The following is a 24898-nucleotide window of genomic DNA, read 5'->3' on the forward strand; positions in this document are numbered from 1 at the left end:
CTGTGTCTGTGTCTGTGTGTATGTGTGTCTGTGCGTGTGTGTCTGTGTGTGTATCTGTTTGAGTGTTTGCCTACATCGGACAGACGTTCATTAGCGTCTGCAGTGCTGACTGTTTGATGGAAGGCATTGAATTCCCATTCTGCTTGACAACTTCTCAACGCTACTCCAGCGCACCTTTTCATTGTGTGTCTCCGCCGTTCCCCCGTAATCCCCCCCGTTTCCACTTGAAGCTGCGCCACAGCACACATTACAAGTATGGTTAGTGACACTGATGAATGGCTTCTCATAAAACTCACAGACACACAGACACACACACACACACACACAAAATGGCCAAATCAGAAAGTTACAAAAATCAGTTTTAACAATGTGATGCATTATGAATGAAATGCAGCCGGAAGAAGAAGAAAAAAAACTCTGCCTCTGACTTCTGAGTGTTTTGCTGTTTGTTTGTTTGTTTGTTTGTTTGTTTGTTTAGCACTTGTTTAGCACTGCTGGCTTTAATGGTTATTTTCTACATCCCTTTTGAGGTGAATCTGTGACAGAGTGTCTGCTTTTGCTGTTAAAGCAGCTAGAATGTACCAGAAAAAGTCCAGGCCATCTAGTCTCCTACTGTACCTCTCCCCCAATGCTACATGCTGGTCTGTGGTAACGTAAACGCAGAGCATTATACTTGTAGAGTGAAACGCTAGCCTCAGATTTGGCAGCAGCACACGTCAATCCACTTGATTCATTCACAGTGATGTGCGATGTCCCGTGGCACTAGTCTGCATCATGGGCACGCACGGTTACTTACAGGGATTATAAAAATACGTACGTGGTCGTTATTAGAATACTACTGTCACCTCGTCACTCTCATCTCATCTGACACACACTCTCTCTCTCTTCCACAGACACACGCGCCCACACACACACGCACGCACGCACGCACACACGCAGGCACGCACGCACGCACGCACACACACACACTGAAGTCATATGCACAGTTTTGATTCTCGCTCAGAAATTTTAGGCACCATCAATTTTGCAGTTCTCCATTATCATCATCTACATTAGTTCAAATAATTTCCCAAAAAAGTCAAGACAAGTCATTTGAAATGTGTCCTCACAGCGGCAAACAAGCTCTGGCAAATGTGAACAAATGTGAGATCAGGAATAAAAAAAAAAGAGAGAGAAAAACGCGTGGGATCGAGCGCAGAGCGGCCTCTCTCATTAGCATACCTCCACTATCTGACTATCAGAGCCCCAAATAACAAAGGCACTTTCATGCCGTTCCCCCTCCTCCTAATCAAAAGAATCACTCTCCTGTATAATTGATGAGGGAATCCAGATGACAGAATGCATGACAATATGATAGATAAATCATGAAGCCGATACGCCCTAGCGCGTTCTGTGTGACTTTTTTTTTCTGCGAAGAGTACAACTATCACCGAAAGCCTCTTTTTATTGAACAGCTGAAAATTTCATTGGGATGAGCGCGCCAGGCCTGGTGAGCGATTGCAAATGACCATAAAGTTAACACATTTAGTTGCAGGGAGGGGCGGGCGGGAGGGGGATGAGCTGAAGGGAGAAATCAATAATAAATAAATGCTCATGGAGATTTTCTCTCCCTAAGGTTTTTCGGTATGATTTTTTTTGCCCGCCCTCAACAAAATTAAAAAGCTGACAGGGAGAGGTACCAGGGGAGTCCATGAGCAATTCACTCATATTACCTCAGCCTCTTGTTCTCTTAAACTGTTTATTAAAAGGAAATGTCCCTTAAGTGGATTACCTCTCGGACACTAAGGCTGCACTTACAACTCCAGCTTTAATGGGAAAAAAAACAATGCAATAAGTCGAGAGGCTCAAAGAACTGTTTTTGAAAAATCCTGTCCTCCCCCCCCCCCAGGTGCAGGTGCCCCAGCCAGTCGCCCCACTGCCGGGGCCGCCATGAAAGTATTTTAATGAGGAATTATGATGCGCTCCCGTTGCACTAACCGCTGGACTCTTGTCATGCGTTCAGGCCTTGGGACATTTCAGGGGGTTAAATGTTCAACGCACAACCTTTAAGCGTGGCCATAAAACACAATCACACAGGGCCTCGGTAACGGTCAGTACAACAGCACACTTGTCAGGTCTGACAAAGTGGCTTAGACTCCAGGGGTCAGAGGTCACTCAATTTTTTCCCCCCACACTCATATCAATTCCTATAACAGCAGGATGAGGCCCTGCAATGGCTTGCTGCTCCTCACGCCCCTCCAAGTCACACTGGTGGAGGATGGAACGCTTGTTTACGTCGTCCGCAAGCCATTTCAAAGTTTTATCGCTCCCCGCTCTGACGAAAGCTCAACAGTGCCTGTGACGAAGTAAGGACACACAAACACACACACACACACACACACACACACACACACACAGAGACAAGCATTCTGGATAACACCTACACCCACCCACACACACAAACACACCCATCTACCTTCTCCCCAAGGGATGTGGAAAAAGTCCCCTTTGTCAGAGGACACCCCACTGGTGTTTCAAAGACTTGGCAACTCAATAGTGCCTACCTATTTCCCCGACACAAACACCCACACATCAAGAAGTGAAACAACAGCAGGGAACCACTAGTGGCCTGGAAACCGTGAGTGCGGAAAGCTGTGGAATGCATTACCTAAATAAAAACACCAAAATCTTCCTCCCATCGCCCGGCTAAGTGGTGACATGAAAGGCGTTTTTTACAAACGGCCAGACGGGACGAGGCAGAGAGGCCAACCGCCGGGCTCCGAGGGAGCTGCTTTAATTGACCCCGGCCGTGTGTGTTTCAATTTAGGCCGCCACCCCCAAGGACACGATGACAAAACAATTACCCCGAGACTTTTGTCGAGCGATCAGCACGCCACCTCCTCCGACAAGGCTGCTTTAGCGCATCGACGTGCTGAATCGAATAGCGTGTTATCGAAAAGGCTTTTGTGTGTGTGCGTGTGCGGGGCTTGCTTTCGCCCCCGAGTGCATTTATGAATCAATTTCTCCCACCATAAAAGCAGGCTCGCAATGAGGAGAGAAAAAAAAAAAGAAAACACTTTAGCTATTCTCGGCGCAAATGCATCATATCATAAGTTGTCAAATGTGAGAGCGTCGCTGCAGATTCAGGGGCTTTTTAAAATAAACGCACCGAAGCCCCAGTAGAAGCCTCGGCCCCCCCTCCACAACCAGGGCTTTTAAACAGCTCCTTTCAGGCGCCTTTCCTGAGTGCTTCTTTGTGTCATTTTCAACGTTTTATTATCTAATGTCATTTGCCTATTGACTTTGATCCCTCGCAACGTTGTGCTGTCACAATCTGGGAGCTGTTTCACAACGTTCTCCCATTTCTGAAATACTAAAGGTAATAATAATGATTAACAGGACGAGGCGGTTCGTTGAAATTCACACAAGTATTGACAGAGGATAGAGCGCGATCGCTCATGTACGGAGCCATTCATCTAGCTCTGTGTGGGGCTTGAAGACAACGTGAATTGAGCCTCATTAATCTGACAATTTTGGGTGACATCAGTGTCTGCGGAAAATAATAGAAACCGACTACGTTTTTTAAAAGCCATTAGTTGAGTACTGTAGATCGGGTCGATGGGGCCAAACTGAGCTCTGCAGAATCAGGCCACGAGGGTGGTGGAGGGAGACTGCGGGGTGGGGGGGTGGGGTGCTAGACCCTGGTTTGATAAGTGACAGGTCGCATTATACGCCAGGTTTAATTCTGTCAATAAACTGACAATTTTGTTTAGATTGTTCGGCCATTGATTCGGCTAATGCAGCCGAAACGCAAGAAAGAGATGAGCCGTGTAACCAGAGGGAAAGACAGAGAGAAAAAGGGAGAGTGAGAGAGGGAGGGAGGGAGGGAGGGAGGGAGAGAGAGGGAGAAATAAGAAAACAACTAGCATAAACAAGGTGAAAAGGATAGAAAGATGGGAGAGGAAAGAGAAAAAGAGCTAAACAGCTAAAGTGATAAACATACTCCTCCCCTGACACAGCTGTAAACAAATTCATCAACACAAACCAATTCAGAGACGTTCTGAATCATAACAAGAGGAATTGAAAATGAACAAAATAAAATGACATGAAAATTGCATGTGAATATGATAACCACGTATCATTCTTGTTTTTGAGGTTTTAAACATCTCAGCTTGGCTACCAAAACAACACCCAACACTGACTGCACTACACTCCCTTGGGGTCCAACAGTGCTGGCGAAAAGGAATACTCTATTTACCAGCAAACTGAGCTGGCCATGGTGCTAACAGGTCAATAAATAGAACCTTCTGGAAATTTCCACACCCCAGAGACTTGGGAAGAAGAAGTACCCGCTAATACCATTAGCCCCCTAACCTCATCACAAGTGACTGACGCACTGCATTTTCCTTAATTAAAAGCTTGGCGAAGGCTGGGTCGACTCTGTTAGGTCTGGAAAACCTCCCAAAACCATTTGTGTAGGTGGCTCATTGTGTCTGGTGAGAGAGAGAAAGAGAGAGCGAGAGAGAGGGACAGAGAAAAAGAGACAAAGTGAAAGAAAGAGAGATGGCAAGAGAGGCAGAAGGAGAGAGAGAGAAAGAGAGAGAGAGAAATGGCGGGTCTTAACTGCTTTTAACGTCATCATCATGGATTAATTAATCTGAGCAAATGGTTTGGCAGCGAGGGCTTTAAACCTGGTGGCTGGAGCAAAGCTATAGGCAGCTGGGATTAGATTTCTCACTTGACTGCCTCCCTGCCTTCTCTCACCGTGAACACTCGCAGGAACACACGGAACACAGGATGGAGAACCATACAGGAGAGAATGACATGGAGAGAGAGGCAGAAAGAGAGAGAGAGAGAGAGAGAGAGAGAGAGTAAATGAGATTGAGAGAAGTGAAGAGAAACAAGACATGCAAAGTAGATCAGAAAGAAAGACAGACAAACTTGAGGAAAAGTGAAAAGGCTTGAGGGGTGCTGCTGTCTCTTTGTGTGTGTCTGTGTATGTCTGTGTGTGTGTGTGTGTGTGTGTGTGTGTGTGTGTGTGTGTGTCCTGCATTGAGGAAGCTGGACGCCCCTGCGTATGGACACATCTGTGGAGGGCGAACCCTGCTGTCATCCTCCAGCAATGTCAACTCGATTACCTTAGGGGTTGAAAGAGACACATACTTATCCAGATGATTTCTCATCCTTTTACGGCCGTTTCCAAATTCGGCTGTTGGAAGGCGACTAGCCGGAGAAAGCCCTAACCCTCTTAGAGGCAGAGCGAAAATGGAATGCTGGGAATGGAGGGGGGGGGGGGGGTTGTTGTTGGGGGGGTCTCTTACCTTGTGCTATTGACGCCTAGGCTCTTCCTAAATTACCTTAACCATTTTTGCCCTTAATAGGATTCGGGCGGCAGGCCACCTATTGTTCCTGTCCTGCCAGAGGTCTGGAGCTCTCCTCCCCTCCACACCCCCGACACTGCTTCATCTATCTATCTATCTCTCCTCTCCTCTCATCTGCGCTCTCCTCTCTGTCTGCGCTTAGCACCGTTCGCCTGGTTTCGCACCTCACATTCAAAACACACACACACACACACACCTACTCTTACTACTGCAGCTGTCAGCAGACATCAGCAGATATCAGCAATTGCTCAACTATTTAGACTAATGAGAGGTGGTCTATTTAAATTGTGTTTGCACAATCAATCTGTTGTCTTGTTAGAACTGATTAACAACATGCCTTCAATGTGATTCAATTATCATCGGCCAAGTTAGCATCATCAATACAGATCCTGTGTGTGTGTTGTACTTTAAGAGGGTTGCGGAGGGGGAGAGGGGTGTCCGGAGAAGACCCCTGGATTAAGTGAGTGTCCTCTGGGCTCTCTGTCAGTGTGATGCCCACATGTCCAACACGTCGCTGCTGCTGCCCCTTAAGGCAAAGCGTTCAATGGCAAAGCGTACACGGTGCCCCACTTTTTCCTAAACCCCCCCCCCCCCCCCCCTCTCGACGGTCGCCCACGGTCCCTCTCCTGCTCGTTCCACTTCACCTCCGCCCGAGCGAGCGAACGAGTGGCGCTCGCCCGTCCGTCCGTCCGTACCCCAGTCCGCCCGCCCGCCCTCCCTCCCTCCCTCCCGGCCCGGCAGCTGTCATCGTGATTTAGTTATGAGGCCTCGTCTCGGAGGCCAGTCCGGTACACGCTGACCATGACATGGAAGAGACCCGGAAATATTTTGGGATTTGAAGGGGAAGGCGAGCCATCATGTCGCATGGAGACATGAGAGAGAGAGAGAGGAAGAGGAAGAGAGATGAAGAGGAAGAGCTGAACTAAGGCACAGGAGGGAGAGACCAGGAGACGCTTGTCACGGAACATACCAGAATTACATTTTATTTACTCTCACATGGCCAAAAGTTGATGGGGTTACGCAGATACTTCATTTAGTCAAGCAGAAGGATATTTCTTTTCACGAGAGGTCACTGTTATAGTTGCATTCTACAAAACAACACAGACCTAAGAGAATGTTCCCTTCCGTATCTATCAACAGCCTTTGCTCGTGATGTGTTCAAAAAAAGTGCTTCGACCAGGAAAAAAAAGAAAGCGCAGGAGAAGTTTATTTAAAAACTCCATCTTGGGCCAGCGTCTCGCCCCCGGTGATTGCGCGGCACGCCACGGCCACCTGCACCCGCTCCGTCCCGTCCACTGCTGATCGCACCGCGCCGCCCGCCTGGTTTGCCTCCGCCGGCCCCGGGCCCCGGCGGTCTCCTTTAACGCGTCGCGTCGCGTCCCCGTCGACCCCCCTTTCCTCAAGGTCGTTTGCCACAATCAATAGACATCATCATAAACACCAGCGCTCAGCACGGACAAGCCGCATCCCCCGTCTCCTCTCGGGAAAAAAACTCTCGGCCCTCGCCAAGGTCGCGCGGCAGAATGAAGGTCGCGCAAGAGAGAGAGAGCGAGGATGAGAGAGAGAGAGAGAGAGAGAGAGAGAGAGAGGGAGGGAGGGAGGTAGAGGGAAAGGGGGAAAGAGGGAGAGCGATAGAGAGGGAGACAAGCTCTTTGAAGCTTCCCAACTCCATTCCACAAGAACAGAGGAGCCCCCAATTTTATTCCACATCCTCAAATATGAAGGAGGAAGGTGATGGGGTGGAGAAAAAACCCAATAATAACTTCTCTTGATAGCTTGTGTCTCAATCAGGAACCCCCCACACACAGACGCACACACACACCTGACACACACACACACAAACACACACACACACACACACCACTATCACGCACATACACACACACACCCTCTCTTTTCTCTTTGCCTCCCTCAATCTTGGGTTTCAAAGGAAGCGAATAAGGCAGAAGGACACAGGGTTATGCATTAGTACTGGTCAGTGCTCAAAGACCGCACGTCATAAATAATAAAGGGGCCCGGGCGGGGAAGGACACGGCGAACAGCGCCGGCCGACGTCTCCGCTCCGAGCGCACGTCCAGACAAAGACAAGATGGTCGCTCCCATCTGGAGGCCGCCACCCTTTCAGTAGCCTTGATTATGTGACGGCTTCAATTATGTCTCCGTGTGATGACAGCTTCTCTGCCACACTGTGTGTGTGTGTGTGTGTGTGTGTGTGTGTGTGTGTGTGTGTGTGTCTATCTATATATTGTGTGGAATCCATAGAGTTTTGTTTCTTGAACGCCTTTGAACCATACAGTAAAAACGATGTGTATTATTATTTTATTTTATTTTTTTCTCTCTTCCAAAGAGGAAGCAGGTGCTTTGGGGGATTCGCTGTCGGATGAATTTTAATGGCGAGTGCGTTAAGGTGGACACCTCACCGCGTCCGGCGAACAAATGATTTCCCGCGCATCTGAGGTGGAACGGGGAAAGCTGAAGGACGGCAGCAACCGGCAGCTCCGTCTTTGACTGAGTGAAGAACACGGCACTGGATGTGTCAGCTGCCGGCGTAGCGGCCGACCGCACCAAACTTTTCACTGCCGGTGTGTCTCCCAGCACAGAGATGTGGGCATTACAAACACGCTTACTGAAAACAACAGTTATTTACCACTAAAACAGAGCAAGTAATAGAGTTTCCCTTCCGCTGGAAATGGAGTCTGACATCTTGCCTGCACTCATTGCAGAAGGACATGTTTTGTGTTCACTGCTACATATATTAGAAGGAACATTCGATGCCAACAGTATATAAAAAAAAGCACATTTGTTTATTCCCTCGCTTTCTTCAAGGGAAATGAGATTGTGCTTGGTGATAGGAGTTGCACCTCATCAGAAGGAGAGCTTTGTTAGCGTGACGCGCCCATCTCAGCACCACCACACGCCACCCAAAGTCCAGTCTGAGATCTCCACTCGTATCGCAGTGATTCGCAGCGATGTCCACTAATCGTCTGATTCCAGAGGGGGAGGAAGTGACTGAAAAGCTCTTCTCAGTGGGACTCCTGTGATTCATCTCTCCGACCCCTCTTCTCTGTCACCACGCCACTGACCTACAAGTACAGCGTCACAGAAACAAAAGGCCTCTGCCCAGGCCCATCTACCCCCCCCCCTCTCTCCCTCCTTTCCTCCCCCCATTCCTCTCTCTCTCTCTTCCTCTCTCGCTCGCTCTGTGTTTTGCGTGTGCTTGAATAGCATCTTATCCGTAGCCTTGGGCCCTACAGGCGCATTAGCGAACGCATTACACATGCTTCATAGGCATGCATTAGTGAGGTGGGGTTTAAGGAGGGCCCCCGCTGTAGCCCTCTCTCTCCCTCTACTCTCTCTCTCTCTTTCTCTTTCTCTTTTTCTCACTCTTTCTATCTCTCTCCCTCTACCTCTCCTCCTCCCTCTCCCTCTCTCCTCTCTCCCTCCCTCTACCTCTCCTCCTCCCTCCTCTCTCTCCTCCTCCACTCTCTCTCTCCTCTCCTCTCTCTCTCTCTCTCTCTCTCTCTGTCCCTCTCTCCTGGCCCCCTGTCACATAATGAGCTCCAGCTCCTGAGGAGCTGCACTCTGGGGCCAGCGTGTGCGCCGTGTTCTTTATCTGGCCCTTATTTACGTGGCCGCCTCTCATTTGAGGCACTGCGTGTGTGCGCTCGCTCTTACTTAGCTGTGCATTATGGGCCCTCTTGTATTAGCACCCCTCCCCAGCCCCGCTCAACCATAACGCTCACCTAAAAACATCACCCCCCCCCCCCCCCCCCCCGGTAAGCTGATTACACAAACATAATGTGCCAAGGACCCAAGTGCCTGATGTGTTTGTGCATGTGCTTGTGTGTATGTGTGTGTGTGTGTGTGTGTGTGTGTGTGTGTGTGTGTGTGTGTGTGTGCTGGGTGCAGGGAAATGACAGATAAAGCGAGGTGGGAGTTGGTTCTCAGCTGAGCTCAGCCCTGAGTTGAATTCCGTATCAGTAAACAAAAAGTAATAAGTGATAAACAAAAGTAATAAATGTTCTGCAACTCATCATAGGACTCAATCAACAAGCAGGTGGAGAAGACTGACAACCAAAACACCAAACACTGAATGGCTGTCCTCACATGGCACTCAGAGAGACTTAAAAAGACCCTCTCATTCCAGAATATTCTAACATCACGTGCAAGCACTTCTGACTGAAATGTTCCCAAACCTGAGTCTTCACTGGAGAAGACCACGAGAAAGTGCATCTCTCTTGGCCAAACCAGACATGTATTTTCTCTCTCTAAACATCCCCTCAATTACACAAATCAATACAGCTTTCTTTTATCTTTCCTCTCATCTTTTTGTCCCTTCTCCTCCTCCTCCTCCCCACTTCTTCATCTGAAGGTGACCTCTGTGAAATTTGTCCTCCATTTTTGGCACAATCGGCGTAAGTGCTGGCCATTTGGCGTCGGCGCTAAGTGTGCGAAATGACTGGCCCTGTCTGTCCAAACGGGCCGTCTGCTGACAGTGTGATGATAGAAACGCCACATCCTTGGCTGAGTAAATGCAAACTGACAAGAGATGAGGCCTTGGCGGCCAACTACAATATGGAATTGTGCCTCCGAGTAGCTTATTATCTTGTCTGGGGTGGATGTTTGAAAAGGGGGAGGGAATGGTGCCGGCAAAAAAGAGTAGACAGCAACTGTACACATGGCTCACTATTCCACTCGCTTGAGACTCAGAGAGAGAGAGAGAGAGAGAGAGAGAGAGAGAGAGAGAGAGAGAGTGTGATGGATTGAAGACTTTGCCCTCTTAACCACTGCTTTTGCAGATAATGTCCATTTTTTTCTCTCTCCTGACAATAAGTAGCGGAGGACCATTGAGGATGTTTGCGCCTGAGAGAAGGAGCGGGAGACTATTTGCGCGGGGACCAACGAAATGAGCTTTTAAAAAGGGAGGCCATTTGAGATGGGGGGGTTGAGGGCATGCGGGGTGGCACAAGCAGCTAAAATGCGTGGGGGGGGGGGAGAGTGTGTGTGTGGGGGGGGGGGTTTCGTCTGCAGTTACCGCCGCTTCACACCACATGATGCCTGAACTGGGCCTTCTGTCACCCCCTCACCCTAATCTCGCCTGACTCACACACACACACACACACACACACACACACACACACACACACACACACACACACACACACACACCGAGCCATGCTATGCCAATCCTGCAGACACTCAACATACCAGAATACCTGACACCTTCACACTGTCTACATAATTTCACATTGGTGGTGATTTTCAATCATGACTCAAACACATCTCTGTTCATGTATTAAACATTCCACTACTCTCACATAAATGTCCGTCATAAACAGTATTGAGGTAAGTCGCTATCTTAACCTCAACCCTCACAAAAGCACTGAGCCCATTCAACAACCGACTGAACTCATCACAAAGCAGCTCTCATGCATAAACCTCTGACAAGCGCCTTAACAAATTGTTATTGATATTTTCAGTTACAGATTATGGACGCTATTATGGGTCGTGCCAAAGAAATAAATCAATGCGTTCTTTGAAAGCCAACATGCTTGTTGTGTTCGCTGCTATCCTGTCTTGTGGAATGACAAAGTACAAAAGTCAAAGAACACTTTGATTTCAGACCTTCTTTCGCAAAGCACGCATAGTTTCTGTTCCCTATTGGTCTCTCCATTTGCAACTGATATCTGGCAGATTCTTGCCATTCACACACACACACACACACACACACACACACACACACACACACACACACACATACACACACACACACACACTGCCCCCTTCATCTTTCATTAACATGCCGTCTCAATGCTTTCATGGTGTGGGGGGGATGAAAAGCCTATTTTAACCAGGCCAGAGCCAAGGACTCACTTTTGTTGTATAGCTGTTTGTGGGCAAATGGGATTGTGTTTGTATATCCTCTGTGGTCTTTTGTGTGGCGTCGGCCCCCGTTTCATAAGAAAAAGAGACCTCTGTAATGCCTGTATTAGCGGCATGCACGGTATGTCTGGGAGGAGAGTAAAGCGCTAAAGAATGAGAATTCCTTTATGTCGGCCGAGCCCATTGTGCGATGGAAGACAGTCCTCGTGCTTCGGAACTCAAGGCATCTCAAGGCATTCTGGGATGTTTTCTGTACATTCAAAGTACAGAAGTACTTCACAACCAATTATGTATCGCAAAACTTCACACAGAGACTTAAGCAAGGCCTATTCTTCACCTCCAGAGTCAATTATAGTTGAATTTGTCACACATACCCACTCTGCAAAACACACACACACACACAGACACACACACACACACACACACACACACACACACACACACACACACACACACACACACACACACACACACACACACACACACACACACACACACAGACAAATCTGAATTCGCTGACAGGGAAAACGGGAGTGAGGACATGAACACAATGGGCTCCATTTGTAACACTTTGCAGAGACAATAGAGCCAGCATGGCCGTGCCACAGGGGCAGAAGTGCTCTGCAGAGGCCCAGCCAGACGCCATCAAACTATACCACCAGTCAGAACATACAGTACACGCTAACGACTAGTTAGGCCCCATTGCTTTGGTGCGCCTACATATCAACAGGCAAGGTTGCAGGGTGTACAAAGTGTACAACAGCACAAAGATCAGGAACTCGTACACCATGCACTTAAACCTGACGCAACCTTTCAAATTTGGACAACAACTTTGCCTAAAGGAACGATAAAAATGTACGGCTAGTGAATTTAAACCGAAACAGTATTCAGATGATGCACAGGCGTGTCACAGTTGTGGCGCACTATTCTGAGCTGAAACGCCGGCTCAGTGATTTAAGCGCGGCAGTCGGCACCGCGAGCGTGAGCTCGTTTACAGCGGTGCCGTGTCAGTTGTGTCACAGTTGTGGCGCACTATTCTGAGCTGAAACGCCGGCTGGTGATTTTAAACACGGCAGTCGCCACCACGCCGACCGTGAGCTCGTTTACAGTGGTGTCGTGTCGTGTCGTGTCGTGCACGTCCCTGGGGCGCGTTAGAGGACCCCCTGTGGTGGCGCACATTATTCATGACGGCTAATCTGTGTTTTGCCTGCGCGTTTATGTAATGAGGAGGGGCTCTGCCGACCCCAGGTTACACATGTGCAAATTAGAGTCGCTATCCTCCCCTGGTGCCTGCCACGGCCTCTAATGGTCGGGCATAAACACTCCAGGGGACCAAAGCCATTATGTGCGCAATTAGGGGGCGATTATTATAGCCTTCCTTTTGGCTTTGTATGCTAAGCACACAACTGTACAAGTGCATGTGGCGGCACCTGCTTACATGAGTGCGGCGTTAAGATTTATAGTGAGTATCATAAGTGTGGGTCAGGCCACCTCACTAATCTATTCCAATTGACTGGCACACACACACACACACACACACACACACACACACACACACACACACACACACACACACACACACAGTTGTACTGTACACTATGGTGACTCAAAAGCAGTCCTGTTGACGTTATTTCTCTCTGTCTGTCTCTTCCACTATTGCTTTATCTATCCACTCTTCTGTCTGTCAATTCTATCACTTCTTCCCCTTTTCTCTCCATTTCTACTGCTCTCTACTTCTCTCTCTCTCTCTCTCTCTCTCCCGTCTCTCTCTCTACTTCTCTCATCTCTCTCTCTCTCCTCTCTCTCTCTACTTCTCTCTCCTCTCTCTCTACGCTCTCTCTCCTTTTCTATCTCTCCATCTCTCCCTCTCTCTGATCACCTGGCTGTGTCTCTGATCTGCCGCGGACTCTGTGGGCACGGCGCTGGAGCCCAGGGGTGGCGTGTAGCCTTGGGCTCCCTCCTGGCACAGCTGCAGGCCTGGCAGTGCCCGCGCGCCCGCCTCTTTCACGGGAGCCACCAGAGGAGCACGCCGGGGCCGACTCTTTAACATTTAAATTTCTTGACAAATAAATAAAACACACTTTTGCTGAATAAATAAAACAGGCCTGTCCTGGCAATCGTGTGTTTTGGTGTTTATTTTTTTTTTTTCCCTGTACGGCATGAATTGCCAAGTTTGAACCTTTACAAAAGCAGATTTTTTAAATGTAATATTTGACAGGGATGGTTTTGGATAGATGGTCTTGAGGATTAAAAGATAGTTGCTATTATTATCAGTATCTCAGAGAAACAGAAAAAGGAGAGAGATAGAGAGAGAGAGAGAGAGAGAGAGAGAGAGAGCGTGTGTGTCTGGGACAGGGGTCAATGAACAGAGTGATACTCATCCACATGATGGCTTCACATCTCTCTCTTCTCTTTCAAAAAAAAGAAAGAAAGAAGAAAAAGAAAAAAAAAGAAAGAAAGAAAGATAGAAGAAAAGAAGAGGTACTGTAGGAGGGAGCCAAACAAAGCAGGCTTGATGCTTATTAAAGAAAATGGTAACCCTGGCATTAGAGGAGTGTTACTGAGCTCTCCCTTTTAATGGCCCTTGCCTTGGGATATCCTTAAAAAATTCATCAGCTTGACAGCGGGAACCCTCACACTGATCAGTGCAGCATGGAGAGCTACGGCTCCAATCACAGGGTCCAGCCCCTTCTGGCACCAGACAGCCACACACACAGGTGCGCACGCACACACACATACAGTACACACACAAACACACACACACACATACACACACAAACACACACACATACACATACACACACAAACACACACACACACACACACACACACACACACAAACAGACACACACACACACAGACACACACACACACACACACACGCACACACACATGCGCACACACACACACACACACACACGCACACACACACACACACACACACGCACCCTTAGAAGACAAGACAGACGCGGCGCTCAGCCATGACACAGCAGAGATGAGGCGTAAAGCTTTACCACAAGTTCCCAGCCTCCCCGAAAAATACAACCCCCAACACCAGGGTTCTCCAAATAAAGTGCAACATACATGCACACAAAGCACACATAGGGAATACACACACACACACACACACATCATTATCATCATCATCATCATCATCATCATCATCATCACAAACACACACACACACACACAATATTCAACCACACATTACACACACACACACACACACACACGCACAACCCCAAACACCAGACTTTCCACTCTCACACTTACACTCACCCTTGTTATGCTCATAGGGTTCTCATAAAGTCTGTGTGCGTGTCCTCCGTGTGTGTGTGTGTGTGTGTGTGTGTGTGTGTGTGTGTGTGTGTGTGTGTGTGTGTGTGTGTGTGTGTGTGTGTGTATCGGATGGTGGTGGTGGTGGTGCTGCTGCTGCTGCTGCTGATGTCTGATGTATTATTTATACCAAAACACCAACCAATGCTCTTTATTCTGCTCCTTTTATGTCTAATGTAATTGAGTCCTGCTTCTCTGACGGCCAAAAACAGACTACAGTGGGCTGACAGCCGCTGCAAGGCTCCTCCACCCCACACCGCTCCACACCGCCCCGCTCTGCCCAGCTCAGAGAGCCTCCGCTGGGGCACACACACCTGCCTACGCCGGCCGCCTGTCTGGAGGAGTTTTAACTAGCCAGTCCAACAACACCGGCCTGACCTAATCGATGCCTTTGCATGGGAACTGTAATTAATCACTATCCATCGGGCCACTAAAGGTTAGATGGCGGTAGATTTGTGTTGCCAAGCATGCCTTGCTCTATTCGTGCGTTTCTTCGGTGCGTTGAGGAACGGAAAAGCGATGGACGCTGCCTGTTATTTATGGTTGTTCTGATGAAATTTAATAAGGCGATTTCCTCAGAGCAAAATGTCAAAAGTGTTGAATTCCACACTTGAATTCTGAGATGGGGTAGAAAGTATAACTCATAATAAAAAATAAATGATCAAACCTTATTGTGGTTACTGTGAGACTTTAGCTAAATGTTTTCTGATTGTTTGTCGCAATACATATGGCATACGAAAACGGAGAGTTTGCAGTACGGGTCAGTAAGAATAGTCTAACTTAACGGAGATGAGTTGGGAGAGCTGTGGCTATTCCAACTATTCTTCTTTGATTAATCCTTTTTAAATAATTAAAAAAAAAAAAAAAACACACACAATTCCCTTTACTGAATGGCTTCATTAAATTATAATAGACCTCTCATTTTTTGTTTGAAAAAGATCTGGAAAGTGTAGTAATTAAGAAACCATTAAGTGAAATCAAAGCAATTGTGTTCAGCTGAAGTGTTTCAAAGACAGAGCATAAATTCAACACGAAACGAAAGGGACGTTGATATAGATGAAAACATCTCTTATGCTTAATTTATCAATTATGTCCAAACACCACAGAGCTTGACATCAAACATGTAAGCAGGATACTCTACATCACAAATACATGTAAGTGTGTACATCTCAAAGATTTGAGGATAAACAAATAATGTACGTGTATGTGCGTGTGTGCGTGTGCGTGTGTGTGTGTGTGTGTGTGTGTGTGAGAGAGAGATAGAGAGAGAGAGAGAGAGAGAGAGAGAGAGAGAGAGAGACTAAGAAATAGAGGGGCTGACAGTCAGAGAAGAGAGGAGAATGGGAGGAGTCAGTGTGAATAGTGAGAGGAGAGAGAGAGAGAGGGAGAGAGAGGGAGAGAGAGAGCGAGCACGGGAGAGAAAGAATGAAAAAGGGCTTAGTCCTTCATACAAATGTTCTTTATGATCTCTGTCTGCTCCTCAGAAAAAAACACACTATCCCTCTGATAGATAGCAGTAGAATACAACAAAAATGAAAACATGCTTCCATATGAAACTGTTTATATTCAATAGCAGGAAGCTATTTGGGAAAAGCTGATTGTGAATCTCTAGAGTAGTCAATAATAATAATAATAATAATAATAATAATATGAATAATAATACATTTAATCGATTGATATAAATAAATTATTTGTTTATAGATTTTTTCCATTTATACATTATAGTTCAATTTGAAGTCAAAATGCAATTCAAACATTTTGTAATGGTCTTTTAATAATCATCTTATTCCTCATTTTCGTGATTATCATTAAAAACACATAATAGAAGCAGACTGAGTTGAAACCATATTTTCAGTTATTTATGTAAGTTATATATGCTACATAAAAACATTATAAAAACATTATATTTTACGCTAGAGTACTACATTATTTGCACTACTGCATGTGCGTATGAGAGAGAGAGAGGGAAGAGAGAGAGGGAAAGAAAGACAGGCATACAGAAAGTGACAGAGAGAGAGATAGAGAGAGAGAGAGAGAGAATGATTGAGTAAGTCCCTGAGAAGGTGAGCGCTTATGCATATGCACAAACACTCCAACAGTCCATCTAAATCCTGTGAAGCTCACACACTCATAAATCCTACAACCCCCATAAATCCTGCTCGCAGGTAATGCTACACTGACAGACACATCTCCGTCTCTGCTGCACAGAGACACAGGCCCCGCCATTCGTCACATTTAAAAACGGTCATGGCTCTTCACACAGGCAGGCTTCAGCACCTATGACCCGCTATCATAAATATCCCATAATATCCTTCAAGTGCCAGCCTGTCATTGTGTGTGTTGTTTTTAATGATAAGTATGCACCAACCCAGCTGGCCAAGCAGAAGCTGTCTCTGATCTCTGAGTTTGCATAGTGTGCAGAGGTCAGTAGCCACTGCTTTATAGAGGCAGAATCACACACACACACACACACACACACACATGGATGCGTATGCACACCCGTGCACACACACATGCATGCATCCACATATAAATAAACACACACACACACACACACACACACACACACAAACACACACACAGAGAGACACGGGTGTGCATGCACACACGCACACACATGCATGCACATATAAAGACACACACACTCACACACACAGACACACACACACACACACAGTCTCCAGCGGGGCATGACAGAGCTCACCAGGGCACAGAGCATGCAAAGGCAAATCTAAGGGTTTTCAGTGTGTTCTCCACTGCTGTCATCCTACAGAATACTTTGCGTGATGATCACACCTGATAATATAGCTTTGGCCAGCATCAACGCTTTTTCTGAATGTGTGATCAGCAGATCAGTAGAATTGAAATAGATTATGTAAAAAAGTCTGTGAAAATATACATTTGTACCTTTTACTGAATTGTTCAATATCATTCAAATAAATATCAATATGCCTGATCAATAAAAGGTACTAGAGAACAATTCATACAATACAATTAAGTATTTTAGACAACAGTTCTAAAATGCTAACAACTTTTATAAGGCCATAAAACAGGAAACATGTGGTTTATGAACAAAAATAAACATAACTTAATATTCATAATTTCAAACATGACAGCATGTCCTGCAAAACTCCTGTCTAGAACTGATTTGTTGAAGGAGTAAATTAAAGGATTATAATGCTTATTTCAGTACACATCCCAGTTGTGGCAAAATATGTGTTTTGACAAGAACGTCTGTATTAAAGTTCCACAAAATAAAACTTCATTTGCAATATAATAATAGTACGAATAATAATGATAATAGTCATATCAATACATAATAATATTAACAATAATAATAATCATCATCATAATTTTAGATAATTTCAGTACTCAAAAACACAGATATTAGCACGTTATCATGTGGCTGATCTGAGAGGGTTGAGCCTTTACGCTAAATGTAATACTAGTGTACACTAAGTGTAATACTAGTGTGTACACTAAGTGCAATACTAGTGAGTGCATTCGCTGTAATACTAGTGTGCACTAAGTGTAATACTAGTGTGTGCACTAAGTGTAATACTAGTGTGCACTAAGTGTACACTAAGTGCAATACTAGTGTTTGCGCTAAGTGTAATACTAGTGTATGCACATTGTGTTACAGTAATGCTCCAGTGCAAAGCATCCAAATCAGACAGCATCTCTTCTCCAGTCTCACCCAACAACCATCACAACCATCCAGCAGCATCTCCTCCCCTCCGGGGTCTCACGCCTCTCCCTCATTTTTGCTGGAGAGAACTGAAATGTGAAGAAATGTCACACTCCATGACAGATGAGCGTGTGTGTGTGTGTGTGTGTGTGTGTTTGTATGCATGTGAGTGTGAGTGAGTGTGAGTGTGAGTGAGTTGGTGTATGTGTGTGTGTGTGTGTGTGTATGCATGCGAGTGTGTGTGTGTATGTGTTTGTATGCACGTGAGTGTGAGTGTGAGTGTGAGTGTGAGTGTGTGTGTGTGTGTGTGTGTGTGTGTGTGTGTGTGTGTGTGTGCGCGCACGCGCGCGCGTGCGTGCGTGTGTGTATGTATGTTTGTGTGGGTTTGTGTCTCTGCGTGCACCCTGTTGCCACTCTGCCCCAGATTCGGTCACATCTCCTCACTCTCTGAGCGCCAACAAAAACCCGTCTCCCCACACTGCTCCTCCAGCAGCACCAGGCAAACGCCCTTATTGTGCCCTTATTTCACACCAGCGCTGGTGCCACTCGCCAACCCAACGCCAGCCTCGCCAGGTCTCACCGCTGCACGCCATTAAGCCAAAGATGCTTCAAAAAACACCTGCTTAAACATGCCTTCCACAAAAGCAGGCTCAAGTCAGGCGTAACCGCAACAAACAAAGCTCTTCAGGTGTTTAAAAATAATAATAAAAAATAGAACGTAAAGAAACTAAACAAACAACACTCAGACTTAACTAATGGTCAGAAAATGCAGCTTCTATTTAGCAAGTTTGCAGGTCATAAGTTCCCTTCATGGAGGGACTCCAGGGTACCATACGGCTCTGTTGATTAAACACCATGCCACCACGCGTCAGCTGCACTTTTCTAGGGTATCTAAATTAACCTTCTTTACACAGGTGTGAGAGCCACACACACACACACACACACACACACACACACACACACACACCAGCCGGCCGGCCACTAATCTATACACCTCACAGGCCTCCACACCTGAACTTCAGCACAGTGCTTCCATAAGTCATCACAGCAATTCGCCAGACATGAACACAACCACACACACACACACACACACACACACACACACACACACACACATACAGAAACAAACACGAACACACAAACACATCCATATGAAAATATACACCCGCTCACACATATTAAAATATAAATGTCTCAGCGCACCCTATGCAACCACTGACATTATACACATATTCATATACAGTATAAATACATATACAAATATTTAGAGACAAATACAAGCAGCAAACACCATACAACTACAATCACCACATGCTCCTCTCTCACCCACACACACTTGCACACACACACACACACACACACACACACACACACACACACACACAGCCTGACCACATACCCCTCTCATCCCAGTGAAGTACTTGGTGGGATGCTGAGAGAGAAGGGGGTGTGTGTGTGTGTGTGTGTGTGTGTGTGTGCACCCATGCGGTCTACCGGCAAGCAACAGAACGAAGAGACAATTCTTTTTCAAAAAGAGAAAACACACACACACACACACACACACACAAAATAAAATAAATCAACAGCAACTGACCGTAGAGCTTGTCGTCGGCGTCGGTGTCGCCGGACAGGAGCAGGGGCTCGTCGGTCAGGTCGCTGTCGGGGCTGCCCGGCTTGTCGTCCGCGTGGAGCTCCGGAGGGTCCATGTCGCCGCGCAGGGAGAGCAGCGGCTTGCTCAGCTGCCCTGTAATCATCGGCTCCTGGAGCGGGGAGGCGCGGGGGTTGGGGGAAGGTGGAGGTGGAGGTGGAGGAGGTGGAGGAGTGGCGGCAGGAGGTGGAGCAGCCGGAGATGGAAGCCCAGGTGAAGACCGCGGGAGAAAATAAAGAGAGAGATTTTTTTTTTTTTTTTTCGTAAAAGAAAAAAGGGGGGGAAAGAAGAAGGAAGGAGAGGAGGTTAGCTTTGGCTTGCGCTGGTGCTGTCTCTATTTCTCTCACACACTCTTTTTTCGCTCTCTGATTCCTGAACACACACACACACACACACTCTCACACTCTCCCGTGCATGTGTTTGCTGGTGCTGGGTCTCTCTATCTCTCTATCTCCCTCAGACCCCCACTCCCTCTGTCTCTCTCTCTCTCTTTCTCTCTCTCGTTCTCTCTCTCTGTGCCTTTCCACGTCTTGCTCTCCTCTATCGTTCAGTCAGTCACCCTCCCTCTCTTCCTCTTCCTCCTCCTCCTCCTCCACCACCTCCTCTTCTTGCTCTCTCTCTCACTCTCCCTCTCTCTCCCACATATCGGCTGCTTCTTCGGCTGCTGGTGCCGGCAACAATCTGGCAAGAGACAGTTATGGATTGTAGGCTTCTCTGCCTTGTCTTCTGCCATTAAAGATGCACTGATGCTGTCAAAGGCCTCTTTAACACACACACACTCTCTCTCTGTCTCTCATACACACACACATACACACACACACACACACACACACACATATACTCAACTGTTCTCTAATAGTGAATATTTACAAGCACACTTTGTGGTCAAGACCTAATTAAGTTAGCTGACAGGACACTTTTCACTCTAAGGATGCCATCTTAAGTGGTGTTAAAATGTTGCGCAATTAATTTATCCAATCTGGTAATTTCTTAAAGGAGAATCAGTTTTAATGTCCCAATAAATTTCAGCGATATACTATGTACGCAAACTAATTTCTTTAACTGTGTAAAGTAGCCCATTGCAGAGATACAAATATGTATAAAATGTTCTTAATTGACCTTTAAAATGTCTTTATGTATTTTATGATTAATAAAATAATTAAGGTTATTTTATGATTAACAGCAAGCTGAAAACTTCAGAAAACTACATCAAACATATTCACTCACACAAACTAAACTGCCACTTTTTAAATCTGAGACAGCGAAGAATTAAATTGGCTTACCGAAATGTCGCTCCAATATCAGGAAGAAAACAACCCAGTGAAGGTATGTTCCAAAGACGAGGTGGGGAAAAATCACTTTCTCCTTATGTCCACAAACCAGATGAAGCAGTTAATTCATGCCAGCCTCTGATCTGTAGCCAGTTAGTGCATGCTCGCCACAAAGCCCCTGAGCGCAGCCTCCACCACCGTCATGCATCCACAAAGCTAGTGCAGGTTCAAGCCCGAGGTTGCCTCTGGAGACTCTCACAGAAGATGTCACCTCCACTCTCTCTCTCTCTCTCTCTCTCTCTCTCCCTCCCTCTCTCTCTCTCCCCCCACACACACACACACACTCGTACACACAGGCAGTGCTTACCCCTCCCTCCTGCTGTGAGGCACACACAAACAATAGCAGACGCGTGGGGAGGGTAACCTCCCCCCCCCCCTCATCCCTCCCTCCCTCCATCCTCCCATCTCCCCCTCCACTCCTTTATGTGCAGAGAAGTTTCTGCCCAAATGGGTTTCAAAAGGGGACAGGTGATCAGTTTGTGTGCAGTCAGAACCCAGCACAAAGCTAATGTGCATGTGTGCATGTGCTTGCGTGTGTGTGTGTGTGTGTGTGTGTGTGTGTGTGTGTGTGTGTGTGTGTGTGTGTGTGTCTGTGTGTGTGTGTGTGTGTGTGTGTGTGTCTGTCTGTCTGTCTGTCTGTGTGTGTGTGTGTGTGTGTCTGTGTGTGTCTGTGTGTGTGTCCATGTGCATCTCTGAGGGGGGTCAACTTTTCTTCTGATCCCCTACGCTGCCACCATCAACCCCCACCCACCCCCCCACACTCTGGGTGGTCGATGCTGGAGTGCTGGAGTGCCCGAGTACCCACCCCCCCCCACCCCCCCCACCCCCCCCCACCCCACCCCCCCCACCCCACCCCACCCCACCCCGTTCCTCTAAACTAATGCGCTCGTCAACACAGCTGGAGAGAGTTTGATATGACACGTTATAATCTATGAAAATGTTGATCAATAGAAATAGTTTAAGCTGTCATTGGGAAAGCGCGGCGGGCTGGTCAATACTCATATCCCCGGCAACAATGTCGCTTGTCATCAGGGCCCCTCTCCCTCTCGCTCTCCCCCTCTCCGCCCAAGCACTTAAGTACAGGCAACTCTGCACATCAATGCTTCGCTGTCTGCTCCACGGGGTAAACACACGAGGTAAACACCCCTAGACACACACACACACACACACACACACACACACACACACACACTATCCACACTCTTCCACTCTGCATGTGTTTAAAGGCAGAAGCTGCACCCCTCCTCCACTCCCTCCCTCGCTCCCTCTCTCCCTCACCTCATCCTCTCCACTCATCCACTCTCCCCTCTGAGTTGCCTGATAGGTCCACTGGAGGGCAAAATTAATACCTAATTGAATCGTGCAGTCATCAAAATAATCAATACTTTTTTATTATTTATTCTTTACAGTCTGTTGACTGGTTGAAAGCTCAACGGGGCCCGGGGCCTGGGGCTCACTCCCCCACACCACACCACCCCATCCCACCCCACCCCACCCGACCCCAGCCGACCCCACCCCACCCCACCCACTAACACCCCTCAAAAAAGAAATAAAGAATTCTAAAAAGAACAAAAAAAAAATCACTGTGTAATTTTCTCATCATCCCTGTTTGCACTTGAACTGGACACACAATAAAATCGAGGAAATGAAAACACGGAGAAGACAGAGTGGAAAGAAAGGAAGACTGAGAGAGGGGAAGAATGCAATCCACATGTTTCCTTTTGAATATTTCTCTCTCTCTCTCTTTCTGTCTCTCTCTCTCTGGCCCCTTCATTGTTCTTTCTTATCTGTTTTTACAGCGAGGTTTCGTCATGTGCGACGCATGGCAGGTCTCAAGCTGGCAATTCCCCCACACGTGTCGACCGCTCGGAAACAGATCGCTAATCTCGCCTGTGGTCCTTAGAGGTGCAACAGTGTCGTTCTCTCTCTCTTCTCCTTCTCTCGCTCTCTCTTCGTCTTCTTTCTTTCTTTCTCTTTCTCACTCACTTGCTTTTTCTCTCTCACACACACTCTGTCTAGGTCCTCTTTCCACTTCTGACACAGTTAATTACGCTAATGAAAAAGGGCACATTTTCTGATCCCACTGTGGGCGGGGGAGTCAGTGTGTGTACGTGTATGTGTGTGTGTGTGTGTGTGTGTGTGTGTTGGAGAGAGAGGGAGAGAGAGAGGGATAGAGAGAAGTAGAAAAAGAGAAAAAGAGAAAGAGAGAGAAAGAAAGAGAGAGAGAAAGAGGGATAGAGAGAGAGGGAGATAGAGAGAGAGGAATAGAAAAAGAGAGAAAGAGAGAAAGGGAGAAAGAGAGAGAGAGAGAAAGAGAGAGGGAGAAGGGGAGGGGTAATGGGATTGCCTTACTCCCTTCGGCCACAGATGAGAAAGAACAGGGAAAAGCACTCGAGCGCTGACCCCCACCCTCCGCGGCCCGTCCCCCTGCTCTCACCCCCTGCCGACGGGTAGCAGTGACCCCTCTGCGCCCACTCATCAGATATCCATGCTAATTGCTAATGGCCTTAGCCGAGGGGGCTTAGCTGTCCCTCGGGGGCCAGAGAGGGGCCCTCTTGTCCTGGATGCAGCATGTCTGTCTGCTCCTCCTCCTCCTCCTCCTCCTCGTCCTCCTCCTGCTCCTCCTCCTCCTGCGTGGAGTGGACGTCTGGTCAGTGCAGTTATCTGTGATCTGCCTTTATTCTCCTCTCGTCCCTTCAGCGCCCCGTCTGGGTTACAGCTCCACCAGCTGCAACCGCAGAAACGTGGCATCAAAACACAGATGTTTACATTAACTTCAACTTCATAAACAACACAGTGCTAATAATATTAGGAATTTTACTACTAATACTACTAATACTAATAATGATAATAATAATAATGAAAAAATATTATTATAATTTTCATATTTATTATTATGTGAATGATTTGTGTGCTGTAATGCATAAAATTAAATGGTACCAATGACTCCATCTTTCTCATTCAGTTGTCTAGTATACATTTCATATGTGTTTGAGTCATTTGTAAAGGAGTTCTAAACCTTGATAATTCTCCATCGTTTGATGGACACATTTAAACAGCACATGAAGTGCACTGAACATCTGACTAATAACATCCACCGAAAAATTCACATCACATTACTCTCTCTGCGTGTGGCCATGTGCTGTACCGTGGCAGTGTGTGTGTGTGGGGGGGGGTGGGGGGGGGGGGGGGTGGGGGCAGAGGAGATGGGGGTGCTGAGAAGTCTGCGGGGGGGGGGGGGGAGCAGCAGACAGGGCACAGGTCACCACAGGGGAGCAGCACGCTGGACACACTCTTATTCAGAGCCAAGAGAGACCCCAGACCAGTGGCGTCTGGGTACAGCACTTTAAATCTGACACCGTACTCAACCGCACCTCAGCCATGGCCTCAGGTGGACTTGTTTGCTTCAATACAAAGACATCGTTCAGTTTTTTTGTAATCATAATCATGCTGTCGCTGTTGCTTTTTGACAGTTGTAGTTGTAGCAACAGTAACAAGTGCATAATAATAGTGTTTTTGCTGCTGATGATATCATGGCATCAAGATCATTTTGATTCTGATTACCAATGATATGAAAAAAATATATTTTACAGGAATCTTTGTTCTATTTTTCTCAGACTGAATACTATGTGAGGGGTGGCAACAGTAGGTA

At 47.0% G+C, this 24898-nt stretch overlaps 1 protein-coding gene across 1 annotated transcript in view; it reads right to left on the reverse strand.

Moving 5' to 3' along the window:
* pou6f2 (POU class 6 homeobox 2) overlaps positions 1-20090 on the reverse strand; it is a 97452-nt gene extending 77362 nt beyond the window's left edge. Inside the window, exon 1 of the mRNA XM_062521895.1 lies at positions 19862-20090. Within this exon, the coding sequence (XP_062377879.1) occupies positions 19862-20021 (160 nt within the window). The 5' untranslated portion in view covers positions 20022-20090. The remainder of the gene's footprint in view (positions 1-19861) is intronic.
* Positions 20091-24898: the final 4808 nt, after the last annotated feature.

This window comes from Sardina pilchardus, chromosome 19 (assembly GCF_963854185.1).
Source record: "Sardina pilchardus chromosome 19, fSarPil1.1, whole genome shotgun sequence".
Lineage (NCBI taxonomy): Eukaryota > Metazoa > Chordata > Actinopteri > Clupeiformes > Clupeidae > Sardina > Sardina pilchardus.